At 38.9% G+C, this 17,751-nt stretch overlaps 1 protein-coding gene across 1 annotated transcript; it reads left to right on the plus strand.

Annotated features, from left to right (window-relative positions):
• Positions 1-7,693: 7,693 nt before the first annotated feature.
• On the plus strand, positions 7,694-8,656 carry LOC115981169. Its single transcript, XM_031103340.1, has one exon. It carries the CDS (start codon positions 7,694-7,696, stop codon positions 8,654-8,656), a length of 963 nt encoding a protein of 320 aa, XP_030959200.1.
• The last annotated feature ends 9,095 nt before the right edge of the window (positions 8,657-17,751 follow it).

Here is a 17,751-nt window from a genome sequence, read left to right on the forward strand (position 1 = left end):
TTGTGAGAAAGTTTGGGAAAATAAATGAAAATGAAGTGGTTGATGTTGTTATAAAGCTAAAAGATTTTAATCCAATTTTCAAGGGTCTTGTTGGTTTATGAGAAATTTTGTAAGTTATTTATTTATTTATTTGGGTCATATTGGGTTAAATGGGTGGGTTACTAATTAAATGGGTTGGACGGGTAATGGATAATTAACTTATACATAAACGGGTCATAAATGGATAAATGGGTAATTACACACCCAACCCATTTATGACCTAACCCGCCCATTTGCCACCTCTAATTCCAATTAAACTAATTAGAATACATAAGGTACTTTATTGTTTAATTAATCCTTCAAAATTTCAAATAATATTTGCTAATTTTTAAGTTTTCTAATATAAGTCATGTTTTGCTTTGTTTCTTCTTGAAAACCAATTCTTGAATATTGGATGAATATTCTAAATTTTTTTTAACGAATTTGATTGTCATTTTTGGCCCCTTTTTTAAAAAACATTATTGTCCTAAACTTTAAAAATGCACAAGTATTACGTTAGGGATAATTCTTGTGTAATAGCCACTTGTTTTGAATTAATAGAATGGTGCAAAAAATTTATAACTCATTAGGCATATAATTAAGAGAACCAGGATTCAAATCATTTCTTCCCAATTTCCCATTATTGTAAACTATAGAATTATCACTCCAAAAAAAAAAAAAAAAAAGAATGGACAAACTGTAAACCCAAATCCACCCATGAATAAAATAGGTTACCAATCTCTTCACTTGTAGAAATAAATCAGACCACTGCACACCCTTGGTGCGATGGTTACTCCACAAGTATATGTGCTTGTTGGGTGTGGAGGGTAAGAGTTGGGTTCAAGTCTCCAAAAGGGAGTTTCACACATATATACATTTAAATTAGATTAGAGTAGAAATTTTATCTTATATATGAAAAAATAAATAAAAAAATAAATCAGATCCGAGCTGATTCTAAGATGCATAGAGACTAGAGTCTACACTTTTATTGTCAATCAATTCCCCATTTAGTGGACTACAAATCTTATTTCCTACAAGGGGAGACATTGGGAATTGCTGCGTTAGATGATGGACCATGAGGTTATCAAGACAATGCTTTTCATAGCTCATGGAGGCACCCAGTGCTCCAAGAAATCCTTCATGCCACCAAAACATTGCTTTAGCCTCACCTTACTTTAGACCTAATAAGAAAAAATGGCAATGCTAATTTTTAATTTGAAAGCCTTTGGCAAAGAAGGAAATGATAAAACAAAACCAAGATCAGTCATGGAACACCATAACGTTCCTAGAGATTGATCCTAAAACTAAAAATGAAAAGAAGGCTGGGAAAAACAAGATGATCCCACCACCCAAAAACATGGAAGCGTGACACCAGATTAAAAGTCCTCCAAACACCAAAGAATATACGTCTGTAAGGTTTGACCAAGAAAACAAACATTATCATTGATGGTGTCACAAAAAACATCTACTCCTGAACTCGTCCATAAGACTCATCCAATGAAAGACATGCTAGGGTGAACCAAACAAGTAAAGTGATCATCCCAAGCGTCCTTGCTAACCTCGTCCGTCTCTGGACGGACGAGATCCCATGGGAATCATCCATCCTTAATCATTTGGACAAGGACAAGCCGTCCTAGATAGTCTCGTCCATCCTTAATGAAAGATGGATGAGTTTGCTGGATTAAACTACTAAGTGCCAAATTCTTCATTAACTACTATGGAACGAGCTGCCCAACTGAGGTAACTTCCATAGCGGTTATGGAAGCTACACCCAATTCTCCGGACTCCTCGACATTAAGAACGGTTATCAAACAGATAATCGTTCCACATATACTATATAAGGATTCTTTGATGAGAGGTAAGGGATTTCAGACATTTTTTATTTAAGAAAATACTCCCTTCTTACGGAGAATTCCAAGTTCACTAACTTCACCATTGGAGGACTTTTGGCCGGTCCTCATCGGTCTCCTCTAATTCAGTGTTCTTGTTTACAAGATACAACCCAAAGATCATCAGCATTCGAGACTTATCAACCTACTGATATCCAAGGAACTATCAGTTGGCGCCGTTTATGGGAAGAGATTGTTTTACAGTTTACTTCTCTGTGACAAAAGGTTGATGGCTCGGACTAGATTAAGGGCTACTAGCCCAGGCCATTAGGGAAGCAGCAACCCTCATCGCAATCGCCAATCTGCACCGATCATGCAGACATCATCTGTCCAACATGCGCAATCCATGGCGGAGTTGACTTTCCAAAACCAAGAGTTAAGAATGGAGATTAATATGAGGAGGAAAACACGTGAAGAACGGGAAGAAGGAGGACAAACACAGAGTCATGGTGATAGAAAGAATACTGAAATTGGAAGTCAGTTCAGAGGCACTACTTCACAAACGGTACCACACTTGAAAGAAGAAATGGACCAAATGAAGAAAATCATGGAGGAAATGAAAGAGAATATGAGGAGGGCGAATCCAAAAGAAGATTTATGTTAGGTTCTAAATGTTTAGAACAATTGGCAAATCGTGAACACAAACTTGTCTAAATATAAATCTTAGAGTCTATAAGTTTTATTAGACAATGCTTAAGGTGATTCAAGTCAAGATTCAAGAACATACAAGCTGCAAGAAGAGACTTCATATTCTGCCTGGTTCGATCGATCGAAGGACAGGCTCGACTGATCAAAAGTCGTATCTGCAGAATTTTAATTAAGCCCAAACAGCAGTTCAAGCCCATTTAGGATTAGGGTTTCTAATCTACTTCTCCCAGTATATAAAGGAAACCCTAAGCACGTTTTTATGTAGCTTTTCAGAGAGAAAAGAGTGTGCCTCTTTTGTATTTAGGGTTTTGTTCCTAAAATGCTCTCTTATGTCTTCTACCGGTGCTATTCCTTGAAGAATCTAGAGATTCGGTATTGTAGAAGTTGCTGCCTTCTCTTGTCATCAAAGGTGTTGATGATTTAAACCTTCAAGGGTGGTCTTGGAGTCACAAACAGGAGAGTTTGTGTAGCTAAACCTTTGAGTGGGATCTCAAAGTCACAAACGGGGGTGTTTGTGTTTTGCAAAGGCCAAAGAAAGAAGGGGTCTGTGGATTCGGAGCTTGCACGTGGTCGTGTCAGTAAGTTCTACTGGTGGGTAGCAATAAGAAGTCGAGCGGGGGGGCTTGTAAGTCTTATTGTATGAACTTCGATTCTTTCTAGTGGATTTGCTTTTTACCTTGAGGATAGCTAGGTTAAATCCTCCCTAGGTTTTTTACCGATTTGGTTTTCCTAGGTGATTATATCATTATCTTATTTATTTTCTGCTGCTATGCATGATATGATTGTTTAATTATGATAACCTAGACTTGGAATTTGGACTAAGTAACAACTTGGCTAATTACCTAGGTTAAATCAATTGTGTTTTAAGGGGTCAAAATCTATCAAGTGGTATCAAAGCGGGTTGCTCTTTTGTTTTAGATCTTTTGATCTAAGAGCTGATCCTTGACCCCTGTTATCATGGATAATTTGAAGTGTCTTTCTGATCATGTTTCTGCTCATGCTTCTGTTGATTCTATTAATGCCTGTGAAACTCTTCGTAAGGAATTATTGAAATCCATGAAAATTGCTAAGAAATTCAAGGAAGAGTTAAAATTGGCTAATCTTGAAAAAGAGGAATTGGTTGTTAGATTAGATGAATTTAATAAAAAGAATGAATTTTTGAGAAATCAAATTTCCTCTCAAGATGAGAAGATGAAAAGCTTGGAACAAGAGTTAGTTGAATCTAAAGCTAAAATTGAAAATTTGACTAGTACCAAGCCTACTGTTGATAACAGAAGTGTTTCTGTTTTTCTTAAGCCTAAAACTGAGAAAGTTTATATCCCTCCTTTCAAGAGGAATAATAAAGAAAATGCTTATTTTGCTAGGTTAGACAAAAGTAAAAGTTCTGATGTTGACGCTGATGTTTCTAAACCTATGTCTAAACTTACTATTAGAGAGCATAATAAATCAGTGTTTGTGCCTACTTGTCACCTTTGTGGTGTTGTTGGTCATATTAGACCAAATTGTTCTTTGTTGAGACAAAAACCAAAATCTGAGACTAGATTTGTTGTTAGGAATACTGATGTTCCTAAATTTGTTCCTGTTTGCCACTTTTGTGGTGTCTGTGGTCACATTCGTCCTAATTGTCATAAATTGAAATTTAAGCATTCTGTATTTCAATCTAGGATATATGATGATATTTCTCCTGCCATAAGTCCATATAAATTGTTTCATATTATTTTGAAAAATTTGAGCTTGTTGGCTTGTGAAAGGAATTTGCAGGATTTCAATCTTTCTCAGAAGATTGGTGTAATCCCTCAAATACACTCTGCTTCACACGGATTTTCACTTACAAAGCCGAAGACTCATGCTAGATGGGTGAGAAAAGATTCTCCAAGGTGAGTGTTGCTAACTTGACCCTGATTTAATTCTTTCAATTAATTGTGGACATGTTTTGTTTCTGTTTTTGGTCGTGTTTTTTTTAGGTTGTTTTTTATTTAAAAAAAATCCAAAAACATTGAAAAAATTTCAAAAAGATAAAAATATTTTATCTTGTGTCTAGTTTTATTTTTCTTGAGGATTACATGAGTTATGATATCTCTCTCTTGATTTAGAACATGCTTGACATTGTGGAGAAACTTGAATAGTATGTGTTAAATAAGTGCTAAGCTATTTCTGATTTTGTGTGAGTATGTACTAGTTTGTACATGTACTCATGGATTAATTAAGAAATTGATATTTCTTGTTTGTGTACCCTCTATAGTTTTGTTAAGCACTGTCATGCATTGCATTTGCATTGTTCATTTAGCATAATATGTGTTTTTTTTTTTTTTTTTTGGTCATATAGTTTTAAAACCAAAAAGATTTTTGTATTTTGTATTTCACATCTTGGATTTATAATCAAGGATTGGCCATATTATCTTTACATAACAAGTTTATGTACCTTGTTTAGCTTTGATGAGCTTATTTATTGCATTTGACTAGTTGAAACTTTGTAGTGCATGTTGTGTGGGAAAGATGTTTATGGTGTTTATCACTTTGTCTTAATCTTGAAGTCACATGTTATTTGACTGTCAGACTTGTTCCTTTTGAGAAAAGCATAAATAACCATCTCACCACTGTTCACTAGCCAATCATGAACACCTTAGTGCATATCATAAAATTTTGTGCTCGAGAAAGTGTAGCACATGCACACAAAAAACATAAGGTGAAGCCTCGGTTTAAATTGCTTTATACTTAAAATTGGTGTGTACTATTAGGCTTGATGCCAAACTCACATGACTTAAAATTGGTATGTATATTATGAGGCATAAATACAAGAAACTTACACGATTGCAAGCTTATGATCTAGGAGATGTGGGAGTTATATGATGTAACTCTTTAAGTGATAGTCTCTTTTAAATTCTATGTGATGAATTTTGTAGACTTTGTGATTGATTGCTATTCACATATCACCTCATATGTATCTCAAGCTTTTGCTAGTTGCACACACTACACAAGTTACTCTTTGTTAAACTTGGTACATTATATTGTGTGTGATCTTGTTGTGGCCATCCAAGATTAAAAGTTCCTTGATTTTGATGCAAAATGTGTTTAAAGTTTGAGATTTGAGGACAAATTGATTGAAAATCTTGTTTTTGGAAGATCTGGGTTGAATTCAAGTTTTTTTTTTTGAAAAACTTTTAATCTTATACTCATGCATTTCATTCATAAAATATTGTGCTTTGAGGAGTTTCTACGTTAAATTGCTCTTTTTTTTTCAAAAATTTGATTTTTCCATGCATCATTTATATTTAGGATTCACATGCATTGCATTGTTTTTTGTATCCATCTTACAATTTTGCGGTCATATCTCTCATTATTTTCACACATACCATGCATACACTTTGCTACATTGGGTACTCAACTTGATCAAAAATTGATTGATTAATTTTTGAGCTATGTACTTTCTAGTATATGCTATTTTTATGTGTGAACTGCAGAAAATATTTTTCTTAAGAGATATGGTGGATAATCAATGTGCAAATATTTTCTCTACTCATGCAACTGTTTATGGATCACATAGTGCCATGTTTGCATTTTATTGAAAGAGAGAATATTTTTTCTTCATGTGTATCCTCAACTTAGTTTTTTTTAAACTTAGTTTTTTTTAAAACTTGGTTTGTGTCTTTTTATTTATCCCCAACCCCTTTATTTTTCCCCAAAACTGTTTTCTCAAAACTTGTTTTGTTTTTCCTATTTTTATAGGGGGAGAAATTTTTTTTAACCTTTGTGGTTCTTACGGGGTGTTGTTGCTCTTCCTAGGGGGAGTTATCTCTATTTTCTCTTACTCTGTTGCGTATGTTTTCTGTCTACCTTCTAATTAGGTAGTCTTTATCAATACGTGACAAAAAGGAGGAGACATAGATGATCTGTTTGTTTTGTTTAGGGGGAGAATATAAAAACTTTTTAATATATCTAACTTAGGGGGAGAGTTAGAATTTACTTTTGTTTTTTATATTCTGTTTCATATTATTGTTTATATGTCTTTCTTTCCACACATGCGGTGATGTGTTTGTTGAGTGTTTCAGGAAAGACAGGTGCATTCTGATCAAGACGTTCTACCTCTTCTTGCAACTTCTAGGTTAGGAGTCTTAGATTGGGATTTTTGTTGTAATGGGCATTTTATTGTATTGGGTTGTTCTTGTATTTGAGCATTTCACTTTGTATGGAAGTTTTGTCACGAATTGCCAAAGAGGGAGTTTGTTAGGTTCTAAATGTTTAGAACAATTGGCAAATCGTGAACACAAACTTGTCTAGATATAGATCTTAGAGTCTATAGGTTTTATTAGACAATGCTCAAGGTGATTCAAGTCAAGATTCAAGAACATACAAGCTGCAAGAAGAAGACTTCATATTCTGCCTGGTTCGATCGATCGAAGGACAGGCTCGACCGATCAAAAGTCGTATCTGCAGAATTTTAATTAAGCCCAAACAGCAGTTCAAGCCCATTTAGGATTAGGGTTTCTAATCTACTTCTCCCAGTATATAAAGGAAACCCTAAGCACATTTTTATGTGGCTTTTCAGAGAGAAAAGAGTGTGCCTCTTTTGTATTTAGGGTTTTGTTTCTAAAAAGCTCTCTTATGTCTTCTACCGGTGTTATTCCTTGAAGAATCTCAAGATTTGGTATTGTAGAAGTTGCTGCCTTCTCTTGTCATCAAAGGTGTTGATAATCTAAACCTTCAAGGGTGGTCTTGGAGTCACAAACGGGAGAGTTTGTGTTGCTAAACCTTTGAGTGGGATCTCAAAGTCACAAACGGGGGTGTTTGTGTTTTGCAAAGGCCAAAGAAAAAAGGAGTCCGTGGATACGGAGCTTGCACGTGGTCGTGTCAGTAAGTTCTACTGGTGGGTAGCAATAAGAAGTCGAGCGGAGGGGCTTGTAAGTCTTATTGTATGAATTTCGATTCTTTCTAGTGGATTTGCTTTTTACCTTGAGGATAGTTAGGCTAAATCCTCCCCAGGTTTTTTACCGGTTTGGTTTTCCTGGGTGATCATATCATTGTCTTATTTATTTTCCGTTGTTATGCATGATATGATTGTTTGATTGTGATAACCTAGACTTGGAATTTGGACTAAGTAACAACTTGACTAATTACCTAGGTTAAATCAATTGTGTTTTATGGAGTCAAAAACTATCAATTTAGTTCACAAAACTGATTCCGCCTTCACGGCTTCCATCAACGGTCACCCTCTACCATCAAAGTTCAAGTTGTCTTCTCTGGATTCGTATGATGGAACACGCGACCCGTTTGATCACATCGCCACCTTTAAGACTACCATGCATCTTCAAGGGGTGCCTAATGAAATAATGTGTAGAGCCTTCCCTACCACCCTCAAGGGCCCAGCACGAGTCTGGTTTAGCAAAACACCCCCGAATTCGGTAAGTTCTTTTGAAGAGTTGAGCAAGTTGTTCGTTAACAATTTCATTAGGGGACAGAGGCACAAGCGTTCGTCGTCTAGCTTGTTGACCATAGAGCAGGGGGAGAACGAAAGCCTATGGTCGTTCATCACCCGTTTTAATAGAGAAGCTTTAAATGTGGACAAAGCAGATGATAAACTCCTATTGACAGCCTTCCATAATGGGGTGAATTCAGATTTGTTTATACATAAACTCTGTGAAAAAGAGCCCCGGTCCATGGCCGAATTTGTCCATTCGGCTCAAAATTTTATGAATGCGGAAGACGCGATCATTGCTAAGAAGAGGAAGAGGTCTAAGAGAGTAGGCGCAAACCCCAGTCGCCATCCCGAGCAAGGCCCTCGTCCAAAGAAGGGACGAATGGAAGAAAGGAAGGACCGTGATAGTAAGAAGCTAGGCTCTTCAACACGGAACCAGCAATATACCCCTTTGAACATCCCACTTGAGCAGGTCCTTATGCAGATCAGGGATGATCCTTCCTTGAAGTGGCCGAAAAAAATGAAGAGAGATCCTAATAAGCGCAATAGGAACAAGTATTGTCGCTTCCATAGGGATCATGGTCATGATACAGAAGAGTGTTTCAATTTAAAGCAGCAAATTAAAAATCTCATAAGGCAAGGGAAGTTGAGGAATTTCCTTGGACAAGACCACAGGGACGAGAAATAGAAAGGGAAGATGGAAGAATCATCACGACCACCGCTCGAAAAAATAAGAGTCATTATAGGGGAAAGTTCAACTAGCCAGTCGTCCAAGTCCAAGAAAGCATACTTGAAGGTAGTGCAAAGCGTCCAACTTTCTGGACAACCACCGAGAGCAAGGTCCACGGACGAACAAGCCATCACTTTCACGAACGAAGACGCTGAGAGAATTCATCACCCCCATGATGATGCTCTCGTCATCACCTTATTAGTTGCTGACTACACAACTAGGAAAGTGCTTGTGGACAACGGAAGCTCGGCAGACATTTTATATTATCCAGCTTTTCAGCAGATGAGGTTAGGACGAGACCAGCTCCGTCTAGTAAACTCCCCCTAGTAGGTTTCGGTGGAATGAAGGTGCAACCCGTGGGTACTATTTCCTTATCAGTGGTAGTGGGGGCATACCCACGAGAAATCACCAAGGATGTGAATTTCCTTGTGATAGATTGTCCATCCTCCTACAACGCCATAATTGGAAGACCAACTTTGAATAGTTTGAAGACTGTTACCTCTACTACCACATGTCAGTCAAGTTTCCAACAGAACACGGAGTAGGACAGGTACAAGGGGACCAACTAGCAATAAGAGAATGTTACCTGGCCATGTTGGCCATGGATGAAAAACTTCAAGCCATGAATATTGAAGAAAAGAAAGTTGTAGCATAGCCTACTGAAACAGTGGAAGATATTTCCTTGGATAAAGATAACCTTGAAAGGTGTACCAGGGTCGGAGCAGATTTAGAAGAGAAGATTAAGAAGGACCTCGTCCAGTTTTTGAAGAAAAATATTGATGTGTTTGTGTGGAGTCATAAGGACATGCTAGGTATAAACCCTATTGTCATTACCCACCGTCTGAATTTATGTCCTTCCTCCAAGCCAGTGCAGCAAAAAAAGAGGGTGTTTGCCCCTGAGAGAGATGATGCTATCAAAGACGAGGTTCAAAAGTTGATGGTGGCGAAGTTTATTCGGGAAGTGTACTACTCGGATTGGCTAGCCAATGTAGTAATGGTCAAAAAGGCAAACGGCAAGCGGAGAATGTGCGTAGATTTCATTGACTTAGACAAGGCTTACCCCAAGGATAGTTATCCGCTGCCACGCATTGACCAGTTGGTAGACTCAACTGTGGGCCACAAGTTGCTTAGCTTTATGGATGCTTTTTTTGGATACAATCAAATAAGGATGGACGAGGCAGACCAAGAGAAAACATCCTTTGTCATCAGTCAAGGCTTATTCTGTTATAAGGTGATGCCATTTGGCTTAAAGAACGTAGGGGCAACATATCAGAGATTGGTCAACCAAATGTTTCGTCCGCAGATTAGGTAGAATGTGGAAGTTTATGTAGATGACATGCTAGTGAAGAGTCAGGACGAGGGAAGGCATCTAGACGACCTGCAAGAGACATTTGACACACTGAGACAGTATCACATGAAACTGAATCCTAGCAAATGTGCTTTTGGAGTATCATCAGGGAAATTCCTTGGCTTTATGGTCTCCCACAGGGGAATTGAAGCGAATCCTGGTAAAATTCAAACAATACTGGACATCAAGCCTTCGCAAAATACCAAAGAAATCCAATCCCTTACTGGACGAGTTGCTGCACTCAATAGGTTTGTCTCAAAAGCCACTGACAAATGTTTTCCCTTTTTTGTGGTTCTTAGAAAAGCATTTGAATGGACCGATGAGTGTCAGAGAGTTTTCGAAGATTTGAAGGCATACCTTACCATGGCTCCGTTGCTGAGTCCGTCAGTGGTGGGAGAGGAGTTATATTTATACTTAACAGCAACCCCGCATGTCGTGTGCTCAGCATTGATAAGGGAAGAAGATAAAGTGCAAAGACCTGTGTACTATACGAGTAAGGCACTGAAGGGAGCGGAAGGACAATATCCACAAATGGAGAAATTAGCCTTCGCATTGATCACCGCTTCCAGGAAGTTGAGACATTATTTCCAAGCACATGTTATTAATGTCATGACAGATCATCCGCTCAGAAGGCAATGAATAGACTGGAAGCTGTAGGACGATTGATCCAGTGAGCTGTAGAGCTCAGTGAGTTTGACATTAGATATCAACCAAGGCATGCCATAGAAACCCAAACACTAACAGATTTCATTGCGGAGTTTACCCCAAGTCATGATGAGACAGAAGACAGTAAGAGATGGGTCGTCCATGTGGATGGTTTGTCTACATAGCATGCAGGTGGAATTGGTGTGGTCCTACAATCCCCAGAAGGAGACAAACTGAAACATAAGGTTCGTCTACAGTACCAAGCAACTAACAATGAAGTCGAGTATGAAACCCTTCTCAAAGGGCTAGAATTGGCTAAATCTGTGGAAGTCAAGTCTATACTCATCCTGGGGGATTCTCAGTTGATCATGAGGCAAGTAAATGGGATGTATGAAGCGAAGGAAGAACGGAAGAGGAAATACTTTAGTAGGGTGATACGCCTTATGAAAAGATTTGAAAAAGTTGACTTCGTTCAAATCCCAAGGGAGGAGAACGTGGAAGCTGATACCATAGCAAAAGAAGCCTTAGGGAATGAATCTATGGACGAATTTGATGAAGTTCATTATACGCCAAGTATAGATATCCCGGAAGTACAACAGGTTGATAGCAAAGGAAATTGGATGACTCCGATTATATCATACTTGAAAGACGGACGACTACCAGAAGAGAAGGACGAAACCAGGAAATTGAGGGTGAGATCAACTAGGTACGTTCTTATGGACGAAGTGCTATACAAGAGAGGCTTTTCTCAACCTTATCTTAGGTGCTTGGCTCCGGACGAAGCAAACTACGTACTAAGAGAAGTTTATGAAGGAGCATGTGGCAATCACTCAGGAGCCAGGTCACTTGTCCACAAGGTCGTTCGTGCAGGGTATTACTGGCCAAATATGCAAGCTAATGCTAAAGCATACGTTAAGGTTTGCAACCAGTGCCAACGGTTTAGGAACGTCCCCAGACAACCATCAGAATACCTCACCCCGATGGTGGCACCGTGGCCCTTTGCACAATGGGGACTAGACATTTTGGGTCATTTCCCTCTAGGCACAAGGCAGATGAAGTTTCTAGTGGTGGACGTCGATTATTTCACCAAATGGGTGGAGGTTGAACCGTTAGCAAATATCACACAACAGAATGTAAAAAATTTCGTGTGGAAGAACATTATGTGCAGATTTGGAGTGCCGAAGGTATTGGTGTTTGATAATGGACGACAATTTGACAATGCACTCTTCAGAGACTTTTGCTTACACTTTGGAATTCAAAACCATTATTCCTCGCCTGCACACCCCCAAGCCAACAGCCAAGCTGAAGTTGCAAACCGATCCTTGTTGAAAATCATCAAGACTCGGCTTGAGGGGGCAAAGGGAGTATGGCCAGACGAGTTACCAGGAGTTTTATGGGCGTATAGGACCACAGTGAGAACCCCTACGGGGGAGACTACTTTCAAGCTAGCCTATGGAAGCGACGCAGTCATACCTACAGAAGTACATATGGCCAATCACAGGGTAATGATGTATCAAGACAAGGATAATGAGGAGCAACTCTGTTTGAACCTCGATCTGATAGACGAGGTAAGGGCAGATGTAGAACATAGGGCAGCAAAGTACAAGAATCTCACGGCTAGGCAGTATGATGCGATGGTAAAGCCAAGGCGTTTCAACATAAGAGATCTCGTCCTCAGAAAGGTCTCTTTGTCAACCAAAAACCCGGCACATGGGAAGTTGGGCCCAAATTAGGAAGGACTGCATAGAGTTATCAACTGTAAAAGACAAGGATCCTATTATTTTGAGGCCCTGGACAGGAGAAAATTGGAACGTCCTTGGAATGTGGAGTACCTGAGGAGGTACCATCAGTAAAAGTGAACCTATGGACGAGCTTGGACCTTGTCCGTCTACTTACGTTCTACTAATATTGATGTTGTTTGTGTTTAATACTACTTATGTTTGATGCTGTTTGTGTTTAATACTACTACCTTATTATTTACTATGTTGTGTTATGATTATGGACGAAGTTATGAAGTTTGTACTTTTTAAATAAAAAGGCATTAGTATGCATGTGTCTTATCTGTAAACGATATTTATGTTATGTATAAAATGTTGTGTGAATTTTACATCTCCATGCTATTTTCGTCCAACCCAACCCACAAGGGGACTGAAAGATTCAAGACGAATAAATTCTCTGGACGCAGAGATGTAACGTCTAAATTTTCCTGAGTAAAACAAGGAAAAAACCTTAGGTACACTCATCCAACTTATGGATGAGGAAAAGCCTTATAGAGCATTTTCGCCCAATTTAATGGCGAGAATCAAAAGCCAACTGAAACAATCCAACCTCTGGACGAGAGAAAAGTTAGGCAAAATAAATTGGATGTTATGTAAAATTAGCTTGTAAGTCTTAAGACGAATAAAGCTGAATAAAAATACTACCTGCAAAAACAAGTTAGACTAACAAATAATATGAAGAATATATATATTTTCGCCATGGACAAGCCAAAGTTGGAGTTGATATAAATAACAGCATAACAACACTCGTCCATGCAAAGAAAATGAGCCTTCATTCATTTAAAGGGTAGGCATCCTACGTCCAAAAGCCCTTGTTAAGTCAAAAAAAACTGAAATGATTGTTTAAAAACCCCGTCCTAAAACCATGGACGAGGCAAGTGTACTTTGGTTACATAAGAAGGTCCCAAAACAGAGGACCAAACAAAAACCAAATAAAAGGAAAACAAACATAGATTGTATTAAGTGTGAAAGTCTCGTCCTTAAGAAGAGGGGGCATGGGCATTGGGCTCGTTCTGGGGTGGCTGAGTGCTGGCATCGTCCTCCACATTGACATCATCGGAGCCAGTCTGAATAAGAGAGCTAGTGGCAGCAGCAAGGTTGAGTTTGATTGAACTAAAGTCAACTTCAGGGAAGTTCTCAATAGCATCCATTCTAAAATCCTCAAAAACAATTGAATAATTATGATCCAGGGCGTCCGTGTACACTTTGGATGACTTGAATTCAGCCACAACATCCTCTTTTGCCTTGGAGAGACGAGCACTTAGCTCGTCGTTCTTTTGCAAATGGTCAATACGAGTATCTTTCTCCAGTGCATCAGTCCTTAGCTCCTCGATCAGCTTTTTATGCTCAGTGACTTCCTCCTTAGCTTTTGCAGCAGCCCCAGCCCATTTTTTGCAGTCAGCATTCACTTCTTGAATCCTCGTCTCCAACAAAACCCTCATCTTGTCCAGTTTTGTTACCTGTCTGGACGCTGCCATAAACTTTGACATGGCCCATAAATAGGTAAAGAACATAAGATGATTAAATGAAGAAAAGTTTTAAATTAACAAGGACGAGAAAGGAATATTAGCATACCTTAAAGAGGTCATGGACGCCAGAATGCTCAAACTCCTTTAAGCCCATGTTATAACACATGTTTATGTCTTCATCCAAGACAACCATCTGAAAACGCTCCCAAGCTAGATCCTCATTTTCAATGATGTTTGTAAAGGGTTGGGACGAGCCAGGAACAGTTGACTTGGACAAAGGAGTCTTGGACGGAGGAGTCTTAGACGGTGTGGACTCAATCAGAGTGGACGAGTCCACATCAACTATCAGGATGGAAGGTTGAGACTGTGGAGGTTTAGACTTAACCACCTTGGACGAACCGTGCTTCACTCTTTTGTCTCGACGGTTGGGGAGCCCTTCTAAATCAATGTTTTTTGGTAAGAACTTTCTTTTATCCCCAGCCGTAGGACGAACTTGTACTTGAACCTCAGGACGATCCTAGGACTGAGCCTCAGGACGTTTTCCCTCACCCACAACTTCTTTCCCTTTGTTTTCTTTCATTGTTGACATTCCTAAAACAAGGTAATAAGTAGATTAGGAATGTATAACATAGAACTTTCAAAAAAAAAAACAAACAAAAAACCCTTAGCTTAAAACTTACTTTTACGCATAGTAACCTTGTGTGCAATAGCTTCATCTGATGGCTCAAGACCCAAACCCCATTTGGCAAGACGTTTAAGACAAGAGAACGAAAGCTCCTGTTTGTGTGAAGACGAGCCCTATGGACGTAGTCACGATGAAATTTGCTTAAAGACGGACGCTTGGCGGCTACAACACAATAAGTAAACAAAGGTTAGAAATTGTAAACAGATCAAATAGAAAGAGAAAGATAAAGATAAACAAGGGGAAGGGACGTATCTTATAGAAGAAGGTTCCCTAAGTCCCCAGTATAAGGAGGAAAGGGATCCCTGCCAATGTCCACAGGGTTCCCTACCTAGAAACCAAAGACAAAGGTGAATTCCGTCTTCCATTTTCTATCAGACAAAGCTAGGGACTTGATTAACCTACAATCATTCCCCCTAGTAGTGAACTGGTAAAAACTCTCAGACTGACTTATCTCAGAAGGTTTATAATAATAAAGGAACTCGTCCACAGTGAGAGGACGGACCCCACCAAAAACTTCCCTCCACAAAATTTGCATGGAGATAACTAATCTCCACGTATTAGGATTAAATTAACAGACACCTAAACCTAACTTGACCAACAACTCCCTAGCAAAGGCATTTAATGGAAACCTAAGGCCACCCAGGAAATAAGCTTCATAGACGCCTATTCCAAAGCGAAGATCACAACACCACTCTCCACGGACGGGCAGCCTAGGGTTAAACTCGTCCGGAATTTGATACCACGATTTAAGATTATTTAATCTTTGTTCATCCATCTTAGAATGAACGCCTACTGCACAACTAAAGACGGTCTCCTCCTCGTCTGTCGGATTAGATGGAGGGACGCTAGATGGGGAGCCAGCTTGAAAGCCACAAGATCTTCTAAGTTGCTCCTGGACGACTTCAATAGGGAACCCAGAGGCCCCAGAAGAATAATTCTCGTCTGTACTTCCTCCACTACCGTCACTAGTACTGCTAAAACTAGACCTATCACTACTATCCTCATAATACTCGTCTATAGCCTTATCAAGGCTATCAGTAGACGAAGAAGCAACTGACATTTTTGACAAAAGAAACTCAGAACCTAAAGACGGAGAGAAGAAGAATACCTGGCTCTAGACAGAAGAGGACTCTAGCAACTCCTAGACGAGGCTTTAGAATATGGATGTCAAGGAAGAAAATTTCTGAAATGAGAAGGGTTAAGGGAGGCATTCCACTATTTATAGGATGCTGACCTGGGCATTTGAAACGACACCACCAATATGAAAATGACACGTGGCATCTACCTCGAAAAACTAAATCGACTAGATCAGTCACCAATAAAAAAATAACACGTGGCACATTGATTTATTAACCAATTATACACGTCCAAGGACGTGTCGGCAACTCACCTAACTCGTTGGACGACCCACATGGACAAGGGGCCAACTGATGGTGTCACAAAAAACATCTACTCCTGAACTCGTCCATATGGCTCGTCCAATGAAAGACAAGCTAGGGCGAACCAGACAAGCGAAGTGATCGTCCCAAGCATCCTTCCTAACCTCGTCCGTCTCTGGACGGGCGAGATCCCATGGGAATCATCCATCCTTAATCATTTGGACAAGGACAAGCCGTCCTAGATAGTCTCGTCCGTCCTTAATGAAAGATGGACGAGTTTGCTGGATTAAACTAATAAGTGCCAAATTCTACATTAACTACTATGGAACGAGCCGTCCAACTGAGGTAACTTTCATAGCAGTTATGGAAGTTACCTCCAATTCTCTGGACTCCTCGACATTAGGAATGGTTATCAAACAGATAACCATTCCACATATACTATATAAGGATTCTTCGATGAGAGGTAAGGGATTTCAGACATTTTTTATTTAAGAAAATACTCCCTTCTTACGGAGAATTCCAAGTTCACTAACTTCACCATCGAAGGACTTTTGGCTGGTCCTCACCGGTCTCCTCTGATTCAGTGTTCTTGTTTGCAGGATACAGCCCAAAGATCATCAGCGTTCGAGACTTATCAATCTACTGATATCCAAGGAACTATCAATCATAATTAATAGAAGTGAACTGCAACAGCAATTTTATCCATGGTATAAGCATGAAATATCAGATAGTCTGCTACTTATGCATAATTTGCAATGTAGATTCTAAACTAAGCCCATAATTTAGTAAATGAATGAAAAGCATAATAGCTAATGTGGCCAAGTACACCAAGTATGCCTGATCAGAAAACACAATTTTAAAATTTATGGTACCATTCTTATGGTTTTGTGATGCTATTAATTTGCTTGATATTTTAGCTTTGTCTATGTACTACCTGAATCCAAGGTTTGAACCTTGCAATTAAGAAAGAACTCTATAGAAAAGTTTGAAAGTTCCAAAAGCACAAGGGGTTACTACAAGAGCTTGTAGCCTAAGGATTTGTAATTTTGTATGATATTCCTACCTTTAAGGAACATCTGATGAAACAAATCGACCTCGTTCCATTGCATTCTGATGCAACAAAAATGAACCATATAATTATTCTTTCCGAGGTATGAAATTGAACTAAAATGAATCGGATTTTGTTCCCTTAAACAGTAAATATTTTTATTTGTTGGTTTGATGAATAAAATGGTTGAAGTTATGAGTAGTTCTAGTGTCAATTTGACAATTTTATATGTCAAATTGTGATTGACTGTTGTTTGTCACTTTCACATAGACTCATTACTTTTTCTTCACAATTTACTATCTGTCACGTGCACAGTTGTGATACAAGTTGTGTAATTTTTTATGGTTTTAGAATTTATTTATTTATAAGTGACTCACTTTCTAGTAAAAAAAAAAAAGATTCACTTTCGGGGGCCTTGTGTTGAATGTAAGGGGCCTAGCATGAGCTAAATAAACTCTTCCAAAAAGCAAACTGATTGCTTAGAAAGCTAACACAGGGACCAGAGACAAACTCATGGCAATTAAGCCCAAGAAAAACCACTAGTGGGTTTCATTTAGTCATATGGCTCAAACCAAATCATTTCACAAACCAAGACAAGACTCCATATATTTGTTCCCGGAGGGTCATGACTCATGACAAAACCCAAACCCAAACCCAATCTCCTGCTGGAATTTGTTGTTGCCTCCTGTGAAATCAGCTCT

The sequence above is a fragment of the Quercus lobata genome, chromosome 3 (assembly GCF_001633185.2).
Source record: "Quercus lobata isolate SW786 chromosome 3, ValleyOak3.0 Primary Assembly, whole genome shotgun sequence".
NCBI classification, from domain to species: domain Eukaryota; kingdom Viridiplantae; phylum Streptophyta; class Magnoliopsida; order Fagales; family Fagaceae; genus Quercus; species Quercus lobata.

What these genes read in the sequence shown, in the direction of transcription:
- LOC115981169 (XM_031103340.1), top strand. Translation starts at nt 7,694, where the DNA reads ATGGAGTCAAAAACTATCAATTTAGTTCACAAAACTGATTCCGCCTTC.